The 11,275-nt window shown below is 52.3% G+C and overlaps 1 protein-coding gene across 2 annotated transcripts in view; it reads right to left on the bottom strand.

Moving 5' to 3' along the window:
* Positions 1-253: 253 nt before the first annotated feature.
* The window catches only part of POMT2 (protein O-mannosyltransferase 2), a 49,170-nt gene continuing 38,148 nt past the window's right edge, over positions 254-11,275 (bottom strand). The window contains exons 13-21 of one of the 2 annotated variants that reach the window (XM_068542014.1): positions 11,100-11,251; positions 10,560-10,651; positions 9,415-9,491; positions 5,538-5,609; positions 5,197-5,256; positions 4,999-5,104; positions 3,996-4,136; positions 3,703-3,817; positions 254-2,856 (exon numbers count right to left, since the gene is read on the bottom strand). In XM_068542014.1, the coding sequence (XP_068398115.1) occupies positions 2,751-2,856; positions 3,703-3,817; positions 3,996-4,136; positions 4,999-5,104; positions 5,197-5,256; positions 5,538-5,609; positions 9,415-9,491; positions 10,560-10,651; positions 11,100-11,251 (921 nt within the window). In that variant the 3' untranslated portion in view covers positions 254-2,750. Of the gene's footprint in view, positions 2,857-3,128; positions 3,265-3,702; positions 3,818-3,995; positions 4,137-4,998; positions 5,105-5,196; positions 5,257-5,537; positions 5,610-9,414; positions 9,492-10,559; positions 10,652-11,099; positions 11,252-11,275 lie in introns of those variants that run through there. The other variant, XM_068542019.1, reaches the window with a different exon arrangement.

Genomic DNA, 11,275 nt, shown 5'->3' with positions numbered 1-11,275 from the left:
CTTATTTTAGAATAAGTTTAAATAAATCAAAATAACAACCAACATTACTCAAGTAACCTTATCCGTGAGAGGGCCTACATGTTCCCTGGTGTAATCAGGCTCACCTGCCTAGCCCAGGGCCTCTGCTGGAATCAGAATGGCCTTAGACTCCAGACACAATGGAATGGTTCCTGCACTCAAAACATTCTTCTCTTCTTTCTGGGAGCCAGAGGGCAAGTCAGGTTCAATTAAGTACAACAAGAACAACATGGCGTTCAAAATAAGCGCTATTTATTACAAAAGTAAACAGCCTCTGATTATCTGTGGAAAGTTTTTTTTAACATAAAACGTGGTTCAAGAAGCCGGCTGGAGGTTGAGCTACCAAACGTCTCCTTCCTCCGCCAGCAAGTCTGTGGGGCGTGTCACATTCTGCCTGCTCCTGGGGGCTGGAGCCCATATTCAGAGCACCACCACGACAGCCCTTCTCCCCTGCATCTTCCAACAACAGAACCTGAGTACCTGAAGCTGCATCAACCCATGTGGCCTTGTCCCCAGAGGAGTGTCTGCCAGTCTGGGCGAGAAAGAAGAGGAGGGAGTGGGCGGGCAGTTCTCCTCCATCTTTGGAAAGCAGTGTAAGAGACAAAGGAAACTTTTGTCCCCAGTGTGGCCGAATTAGGAGGGAGGAATGGGCAGGAAGCTGGCTGAGCTTTCTCCTTCCTCACCCTCACTCAGAGTGGCTGCCTTCAGAGCACCTCCCTTCCAGCAAGTTCCTATTAGGAAATAAGGCACGAGGGAACATCAGCCACCTTCCGGTTGTCATCGTGGGGCCGTTGTTCTTTGCTAAGAGCCAAGCACAGTTCCTGAATTCCACCTCCAGGAGAGCCCACCAAGATGGCTGCCCCCACCCAGCTCAGAAGAAACGAAATTGGCCTGGGGGAGAGAAAGGGAGAAGCAGGGGAGGAGGGGAGAGCGGGAGGTTCTCCACCCCAGTTCTCCTTCCCTTCCAGAAATGCAATTAAGCAAGCGACCCAGACTCAGCACCCGGCAGCGCTTCCTGCTGGGGGAAGTCAAAAGGGCTGCAGCCCTGGGAAAGGGAGGTCATCAGGCCCCAGATCTAATTAACAAACCTGCCTTGCTTTTGACATTGCTGCATTTCCTCTATTAACGTTAATAATGATGGTTGGTCTGAACGTCCGAGCATGGCCAGAAGCTTCCCTCCCCACCACCCAGTAAGTAGCACAGCCTGTCCTTGGGACCAATTTCCAGTCTCCGTGGCAACCGCCTAGTCAAGATGCTCTAAAGAGCTCTGACCCTGTCAGAGCTGGTGGGGGCTCCAGAGGAGGGACGATGGAGTGTGGCAGAGATGCATCATTAAACCTTGAAGCGTCACAGCCCTCTGAGACAAAACAATATTTTGTCATGCACCGGGAGGACGGAGGCCGGCTGAAGGATTGGCCTTGGGTTTGTTCAGTTCTAACCCAAGGGTTTTCTTTATCTCTTTCATATGGGGAGGAAGTAAAAGGAACAGCTCTGAGCTTCTTGCTTGGGCTTCAAAGTGGTAGGGAGGAGAAGCTCCAAGGCATTTCTTGGTGCTCACAGAGTAAGGGAAATGAAGTGAAAGGGAGGGGGGCTGTCAGCAGGGGAGGACTAGAGAAGTAAAAATGGGGAAAGCTTAGTGAGTGACAGGAACACCAGCCCAGAAAGGCCAAGGCAGCCCACACCCCGATGCCCCGCTGGGACCCCAGCCCAGCACCATACACATCCCTGCTCTGCCACACATCCACCTCAGCTGCTAAGAGAGGGGCCCCAAAGGCTCTCCCTGCAATCAGGAGAATGCATCGGGCCCACCCTCACAGTCAGGCTGGATGCAGAGGGTAAGGGAGGGGCAGCCAGAAACCACCTCTGGCTCACAGGGCCTGAGAACACACAGTAGCCAAGGACAGGGTGCCGTCCCTCCCACCAACCTCGTGATGTGACGTTCTCAGACAGCGAGGAACCGAGGGCTGAGGAGGGCCAACAGGGCTGGTGAGTCCTCAGCTGCCTCGCTCTGGGGCCCCGTCCTCTGCGCACATTGCAGGCGGAAGTCCAGCTGCCTGCGGCCACAGAGGAGACTTCCCGGCAGTAGCCACGCGGGGAAGCAGCTGGGAGGCGGGCCCTCCAGCTCAGGGGCCTCAGCTGTATTTGCTTATTTGTGGGAAGGAGGGCAGCACAGCCGTGACAATACCATCTGCCCTGCCCTTGGTGACATCCCAAGGTAGGGTCAGTGCTTTCAGCCTTCTTGGAGGTCTGAGAATTTTTGATGAATCTTACAAACCAAATCCAGTGTGAAAAAAAACCCCAGAGAATACTACTGTAGCTCTGGACGATTTCTTAGAGTTTATGACACTCAGCTGTCCACAGTCACGGTCTATATTCCACAGGGATACGGACACACGTACCCTCACACGCACACTCCCCCACACACTCACACCCACCCTCTCGCACACTCATCCCTCCTCATGCTGCACACTCGGGGAAACGGGCCTGAGAGATGTTGTCGCCTGTTGCTGAGCCAGCCCCAGCGGAGGAACCTGTGCAGTTAGAGCAGCGCCATGGCCCTCTCTAGTGGCTTAAACTCCGGGTATGCTCCCAGGGCGTGGTCCTGGCAGGTGGCAGAATTCCGCAGGCTCCTCAGGCAGCTTCCTCCACAGCTGGGAGGGTCCAGGGACTGGCTCCACAGCTGGCTGTCCCCAGGAAGTTCCTGGACGCAGGCTGGAGTCCTTGCAGTGGCCTCAAAAGTCCCATGATTCCAGCCACCTTAGTCCTGCCATCGGACTTCGGGGGTCCTGGGCTAGCGGACCAACCATCCCATAAGCCAGAGGATGGAAGAGGTAGAAGCTGAGGGAGAGAATCCGGGGGGAGGCCGTTGGCACCCTAGTGCCTCCGCGGAGGCGAGAAGCCCTACAGACCTTTGAAATTCAGGTCCTCCTGCCGGAGCTCATCGGACCCTCTCTACCTACAAGGCCCACCCCTTTTTGTCACCACGTCTGCCTGAGTTTGCCACCTGGCCATACCATAGCCTGCGAACTTGGAAGAGGCTGACTTAATGCCAGTGAGGGAAAGGGCTCTTCCCAAGAGGCCCAGGAGACAGAGCAGTCCAGGGTCTGGTCATGGACTGTTTGGCCCAGACTATACGTTAAGATGTGGAAATGCTCTCGGGCCTCAGGCCCCCGATTCCCTGCTCAGGCTTTTGCGTTGCCCCGCCGCCCCTAAAGGCCGGTGATTCTCAGCGCGGATCCGTGAGACCTGCGAGGTGGGGAAGAGGGCGGCTTTCCAAACGACACCCTCCTCCTAGTCATTCGGAGCCGCACCGCAGCCCCGGCGCCCCTCCACCACCCGCTCCCTCACCCCCCTGAGAGCTGTTCTGGTTGGGAGCCACGTGACTGAAGAGGGGCGCCCTCCCACGTGGGCCGGAGTGGTCCATAAGCTGGGAGCCACCGGCAAGAGGAAAGAATGCAGAGAGGTAGCCCGTGCTTCGCCCATCTGGCTGCACATTCGGGTCACGTGGGGAGCTTTAAAAACTGTGGCTGACAGGACCCAAACTGGGCTCAACTGAATCAGAACCCCTGGAGACGGAGCCGGGCACCAGTGTGCTTCAAAAGCATGCCAGGGGGTTCTAAAACGCACCCGGGACCGAGGCCTCAGTGCTGGGGGGCAGCCGTGCAAGGTGCAGGGGGTGCTCACCTGTAGGCAATTCCCAGGAGAAGGCTCAGGATTCCCAGCGCGTGGACGTGCCCAGCCAGAGAAAAGGAGGCCAGGCTCCAGGCACAGAGCCGCAGGAGCGTGTCCCACAGAAGGCCTATGGAAGGAAGAGAAACCTCGCACCAGTCTGGCAGAGGATGCATTCTGGGCAGGCAGCAGACGGAGCCCCCCAGGTCAGGGAAGCAGAGGGCTCTCCCTCAGTGCTGGCGCTCCATGGTGGCCTCCCCCACCCCCGCCCCACCCTTATTACCCAGGTCCAGGAGGGCAGCACTGACCTGTCAGCATGCTGGAGAAGAGCATGGCGGGGAAGTAGTGGTGGAAGTAGAGGATCCGGCCCATCAGGAAGAACGGGAAGTAATGGATCATCCAGCCCAACAGGAGCTGCCCACCTCCTTGCAGCAGGACCTGGGACAGCCCTGGGCCACAAGCAGCACAGCCCGGTCAGCCGACAGGGAGGGGGCAGAGAGCCTGGTCTAGCCCAGCTCTGCCCCTTCCTTGCTGTGTGACTTGCATAAGCCACATCACCGCGTTGGGCCTTCCTTCCCTCCTCTGCCCAAGCTGAACAATCCTACAGCAGCTGGCAGGAGAGGAGCAACTGCTTGCTACCCGGCCCAGGGAGGCCTCGGCACCCACGGCAGGGGCGCCAAACCCTAGCAGCAGGCAGCCTGGCCTCCAGCTCCAGCTCCCACATCTCTGCTGTCACGCAGGTCTTTGCAGCAGCAGACGGGGTGGAGGTACGGGCAGAGGTAAGGACGGAGGTGGGAGAGGGGGTGGTCTGGGACTATGTCTGTTCAGACGCAGAGCTGCAGAGGCAGAGAGAGCCTGTGTGAATGTCTCAGATGCTGTGGCCTATGGCCTGGGGGCTGCTCTCTACGTGACTAGAGGACAGGGCCATGGGATGAGGAAAGGGCAGAAGAGAAAAGGTGGGCAGCTCTACATAGAGCATAGAGGTCAAAAGTGAAGGCTCTGAATTCAGTTCGCTTGGGTGTGAACCTCAGTTCTATCCCTTGTCCCTTAGGGACAAGTTTCTTAACCTCTTTGTGCCTTGATTTCCTAATCCATAAAGCAGGAGTAATAAACTCTACTTTATAGGGTTTTTGGGAGGATGTAGTGTTTAACACAGCACTGGGCATTTGGTAACTGAGTTCTAAAAAGCAAAAGAGAAGGGAAGAAGGGGAGGGAAAGGCAAAGGATGGCCCATCAGCAGGCGGGCCCTCCCCGAGTGCAGGCACCCTCCTGACTGGTAGGTGGGGGGGCGGGAGAGCCCAGGGACCTGACCTTCAACCTCGGCAGGCAGACGTGCCCCTCTCTGCACAGCCACAGCAAAGATGCTCCCTGAGAGGAGGTAGAGGGCGATGCTCAGCAGGTTCAGCCACCAAACCACCTGCAGGGAAACGAGAACAGGAGGGTGAGAGAAAGCAGCAGCTCCCCACGGGCACAGCTCAGGGCCCAAAGCGCGGTGCGCGGGGCACTCACCGGGTTGCCGAGCAGATACACTCGGAAGTCGGTGTCATTGATCCCCGAGAAGCGCAGGCCCTGTGGAGCAGAGGACACGCTGCTGGCCCAGAGCTCAGCTCCTCCCAGCCGCACGAGTTCCAGGAGGAGGAAGATGGGTCACCCTTCGTAGACAGGGAGCCCTGACGGGAGGCCCGGAGTGGGCGCATTCTACGGGAGCTCCCTGGGAAGGCGGATCCGAATGGGGCAGAAGACAGAGCCCGCCTCTGGCCACCCCGAGCCAGGCGAGGCCGCGCCCTGCCCCCCCAGCGCACCCCACGTCCACCAAATCTCAACGCCCTCTTTCTTGCCTCGGGCCCTACCTGATAGTTGATAGGCCAGTGCCAGGGTTTGGACGTGAACTCATTGTCTTTGGGTTTGAGGCCACTGTTCCCCTGCAGGAAAGTGGCAAAGAAAAGCTAGTCAAAGCAGAGCTCTAGAAGGCCGACAGGAACAGGAGGGACGGGGATCTGATGTGTGGCCAGGTGTCAAGAGAACCCCTCTCTCCTCTCCCCTCTCCTTCCCTTGCAGGGAACAATCAGGTGCTCATTCTCAGTCACTGCCCACCTGCTTACAAAAACTGACTGACTTTTCCCAACAAGCAAGCCTCCATGTCCCAGCAAAGACAGTCCATTCAGACCCTCTCTGCTTGAGAGAAAGAGGAATGAGAGACTTGTTTGCCATGGGCACAACATACATATCCATCTCCAGGCCAAGGATAAGGTGTCAAGAGGATGAGGAGGGGCATATAAAATCAGGGCTGACTTAACTGTTCCCTTGGAAGGCCAATTTCAAACACAAACCCAGAAACTCTAAGTTCCTGGACTTTGAAAAAGTTACTTTAGCCTAGTGTTTCTCAGCGTTTTTTTCCCATTATTGCCTGCCCCCACTCAACCTTTTTAAGACATCTATTCCCTAAACACTCCCCCACTGTGACATTTTAAAGAAATTTTTATTGAGGTATAATTCATATATAACATATTAGTTTCAGATATACAACATAATGATTTAATATTTGTATATATTGCAAAACAATCACCACAATAAGTCCCCTCATGGCATTTTAATATCATAGCTATTCTGTATATCTGTTTACATAATGCAGGAATACCTGTGCTTTATACATTAAAAAGTTAAGGGTTTTTTGGGGTTTTTTTTTTTCCCACCCTCCAAGAATACATTTTACCCCCTGGGAGCAATATCGCTCTGGTTGAGAATGCACACTTTAGCCTGAAGGACCCAGATACAGCCCATTTAGTCCAACAGCCAAGAATATCCAACAACTTGTCTCTAAATGGCAAAATCAGGCCTTTGCTAAAACAAGAAGGAAAAGGAGCAGGATACTGGATCCTACCCAGCAGGATGGCGTCAGCCTCATCATCAGGACAGACTGAGAAGTCATTCCCAAGAAGGGGAGTGAGGTGCTAGGAGTTAGGCTGGGGTTTCTCCACCTCAGCACTATTGCATTTGGGGCTGGAGAAGTCTCTGGTGTGGGCTGGCCTGTGCAGTGTAGGGTGTTTAGCCCCCCGGCCTCTACTCACTAGATGCCTGAAGCATTCCTACCCCTCCATGATGCCAGCCAAAAATGTCTCCAGACATTGTTAAATATCCCCTCAGAGGCAAAAATCGCCCTCTATTGAGAACCACTGGCCTAGCCCAAGAAAGATCCAGGTCTGGTTCAGTGAACCACCACCCAGTGCCTTACTAACCCAACTCCTCGAGGTCTTGGGAATCATTTGCAGGCCTCGCTACGGTGGCTGGATTGATCCTCCAGGGTCAAAAGTGCCAGTGGGGTGTCACACCCCAAGGGGTCAGCTGCACAGCCCCTGAACCATTACGGCCATCTGAAGGGCCTTGGAATGAAGAATGAATCATTCTGGACCCCAGAGAAGCTGCTGAGGGAAATCAATTTCTTCAAACCAGTATAGTCCAGTCCCAAACCCAGGGACTCCAGCCAGAGCTATAACAAGCCAAGGGCATCCTACACATTAAACTCTTAAGAAATCCAGCTCCTTTAGTAAACCAAGAAATGGAAGGAAGGAAAATCTGTAACCATTATAGGCATGTGTATCTGTACATTGTTCTCTATGCTTAACGCCTAGGGGGCTTGTTCCAGCTAACCTCAGCAGGCTGTGCAGCCTTCTCCGCCCAGGCCTTAGGCCCTCTGCTCAGCTAGCAGAAGCCCTGTCCCCTGCAGTTTCTATAGTCCAGACCATTTTGATCTCTCTCCCCATCCTGACTCTGCATCAGTTGAATAAGAAAGGTTCCTTATGTCCCTTTTCTTCTTTGACTCTACCTCTTAGATAATGAAAGAAAAAATAAGACTATTTATTTAGACTTAGTCTTAAAATTCTACCCAGATCTAAAACGATATATTGACTGACAGGCACATATTCAAAAGAACTATGTTATCAGGCCAGAGTGACAGCTACAAGCAGAGAGTCAGAAAAGAAGGGACCCAGAGATTGCTTATTGTCAACTCATCACCTCCCAATGTGCAGAAATGACAAAATTTGAATTTTTAAATTTAATCTGTTGAAATAAGTCAACTATATTTACTGAGAACTGCTTACATAATCACTTCCAGGAAAGACCAATTGACAATGGCTCACCAGGGGAAAAATAACAACTGCTACACCTCTCTGCAACCCTGCAGAGATACACGAACCTGGCTTGAGATACCATGATTCTTAAACATCGTTCCTGCAGAACACCGGTTTTCCAGAAGCCAAAGTAAAGAGGTTTCCCCCTCAACATCAAAACCGCATCAGGGGGGGCTTCCCTGGTGGCGCAGTGGATGAGAATCTGCCTGCCAATGCAGGGGACACGGGTTTGAGCCCTGGTCTGGGAGGATCCCACATGCTGCAGAGCAACTGGGCCCGTGAGCCACAATTACTGAGCCTGCGCGTCTGGAGCCTGTGCTCCGCAGCAAGGGAGGCCGTGATAGTGAGAGGCCCGCAAACCGCGATGAAGAGTGGCCCCCGCTTGCCACAACTAGAGAAAGCCCTCGCACAGAAACGAAGACCCAAGACAGCCATAAATTAATTAATTAATTAATTTAAAAAACAAAAAACAAAAAAACACATCAGGGTTTCTCCAATTCACAGGGGAAACTTTAAGCTGCTAGGTAGAATTTTCTCAATTTAAAGATTTCTTCTCTCGGGCTTCCCTGGTGGCGCAGTGGTTGAGAATCTGCCTGCCAATGCAGGGGACACGGATTTGAGCCCTGGTCTGGGAAGATCCCACATGCCGTGCAGCAACTAGGCCCGTGAGCCACAACTACTGAGCCTGCTCGTCTGGAGCCTGTGCTCCGCGACAAGGGAGGCCGCGATAGTGAGAGGCCTGCGCACCGCGATGAAGAGTGGCCCCCACTCGCCGCAACTGGAGAAAGCCCTCGCGCAGAAACGAAGACCCAACACAGCCAAAAATAAATTAATTAATTAATTAAAAAAAAAAAAAAAGATTTCTTCTCTCAATTGTTCTTAAACCTTTGATGTCAGCTGTCAGCTACTAACGATAGAGAATACAAACGACGAGTCTTTAAAACCTTAAAAAGAATCAACCATGCTCCCTAAACAGTTTGTTTCTGTTTGGGAACCTGAGTGGGCTCTTGGTTGGGATTTTATGCTGCATATAAACAACACACTCAAATTAGCTGTTCATCCTAACTAATCCTAATTTCATATGATGGAATCACCTATCAGTGTCTCATGATTTTCAACCAAGGGCACCATGATTTTCAGGAGCTCTGCCACTTCAACAGATGTGAGAATCACTTAGAGGCAGAGGAGTGTAGTGGTAACTAGCACTGACTCTGAAGGCCTGGATCCACCTCTTACATTTAGCTGTGTGACCCTGGGCAAGTTCCTTAACCTCTGTGCCTCAATTCCCTCGTCTGTAAACTGGGAACAATAATCTCTGGAGGACTGTAATAAGTATTAAGTTAATATATGTTTAGTGCTTCGAGTAGTGCCTAGCACATAAGAGCTACATAAGTGTTCATCATCATTACCGTCACCATCATCACCACCACCATTCAATGCCTTTGAAGACCAAGTTAAGCCAGTATAGGTGAGGACACTTCCTAAGTCCTCCACAAGGGGGCAGTGGGTCTATACCATGGTTACTGATCCGTGATCCAGATTTGTGGATGCCCAAGAGCTCTTAGAGAAGCCACCAAATGGGAAGGGGCCACAGTACCCGAATCATCACCATGTGGGCCTCCAGCATTATCTCAGGAAAACTGGGCTGCAGCACATCCAGGCTGATGTTTGGCACTAGAAAAAGAAATGACAGAGGCGTAAACCTTTCCCACACACCCCCTCCTCATGGCTGTCTGTCCATGGTATCCACACTGCTGTCAGGGTCTGAGTGTAGCCTTCCTGACAAGCTAACAAGCAGGTGAGAGCGTTGAGGAGACAGAAGGATTCTCGATCATTCATTCAGCATGTATTAAGCACTCAGCAGATATTCTGAGGGAGGCAATGGCAACAGACGAAAAGCCCTGGCCCCCGGAGCTGGCACAGCCCTCGGCACCGTCAGCCTTCATGACGCCGCTCCCCCCGCGAGGCAGGGCTGTGAGGACAGGGACCGAGCCTGTCTCATTCACCAAGGCATCCCCAGGGCCCCACACGGCTCCCAGCAGCTAAACAAAGAGCTGTTTAATTACTTAGTTAATTAGCTGGTTGGTTAAATTAGGTGGTAAAAAGAATGAAATGGGAAGCATGAAGAGGAGAAATCAAGCAGAAGCGTGAAGGGGGTAGCTTAAGAGGACAGATGATGAATCCAGACACTCGTTGAGTTGAAGATGACACGGGAGTGGAAATGTCAATTGGAGCCTGGTAGTATAAATATGGGGATCAGATCAAGGCTGCACCATCGCTTTCTGTAAAAGCCTTGGCTGGATGTGGGGAGGGGAGGAGCCTACACAGGGGCAGAAAGGGAAAGCACCAGCCTGCTCTAAGCCTTGAGGGTGGGGAGGTAACCACAGAGGGGATAGAATAGCCCAGGAGGCAAGCAGATGGACCTGCATTATAGGCGGCAAGAGAGTCATATCCAGCAGGAGGCAAGGAAAGTGACCAGAGACAGCCAGCTCTGGCCCCAAGTGAGGTCGTTGATCACTTTAGGGAGAGGAGTTTAAAGAGGATGGGAAGTTTAAGTGGATGGGGAGAAAAAAGGAGCTCCCTATCTAGACAATTCATATGAAGAGATTAGGTTTAAAAAAGGAAGAAAATGGCAACAGTAAGATAAAGTGGCAGCAGAGTCTGTAAAGGTTTCTTTTCCTAAGATGAGAGTTACTTAGAAATGTTCACTTCAGAGCCAGCCCAGGACATGGCCTCACTCACATTTGGGATTGATATGGTCTTCCACATTCCAGATGGAGTTGAGGGTTTCCTTTAGGTATGGAGTGCAGGTGACTTCCAACTGCTCCCAGCCCCTGTGAAAAGTAGTCACAGATGTCTCTCAGAAGACCTGAAACCCACCGGAGAGTAACACTGCCAACTGCTCTTCAGTCTACAGTGCCCCTCTCTTTCCAGCCCAGTGGTCATGCTTTTTTGAGCCTCACACTTTTATATTCCACAACTATCCTAGGAGGAGTCTAGCACACAACATTCCCATTTTAGAAAGAGACAAAGATCCAGAGAGTTATCACAAGCCAGATGAACAAATGCTCAACTATTACAACACACGAAACACCAAAGGAACTCTGGAGCTCTGGGCTCCATAAAACTCCTGATGCCTTTCCTCCCTCCATCCACCACAAAGAAAAAGCAAACCTGAGGTGAACATCGACGACTGCGAAATGGAAGTTTTTGGTATACTCCTTGTAGTGTGAAAGGAAAAGCATGAGCCGCTAATGGGACATCAAAACCCCAGAGACTCACCACTTGGGCAGGACCTTTCCCGAGGAGCCCAGGACACAACCTGTCACCAGATGGATGAGGCGAATTCGACTTCTCAGCACTTTGATTCGGTTTCCAAATTTTCTGTTTACAACCTCAATCCGCCAGAAGTCATTTGAGTCTCCTGTCCCATTCTGCCACATAAATCAAGAAAAAAA

This window comes from Eschrichtius robustus, chromosome 1, assembly GCF_028021215.1.
Source record: "Eschrichtius robustus isolate mEscRob2 chromosome 1, mEscRob2.pri, whole genome shotgun sequence".
NCBI classification, from domain to species: Eukaryota; Metazoa; Chordata; class Mammalia; order Artiodactyla; family Eschrichtiidae; genus Eschrichtius; species Eschrichtius robustus.
Note: the sequence above shows the minus strand (reverse complement) of the source record. Positions and strands in the feature narration are given on the sequence as shown.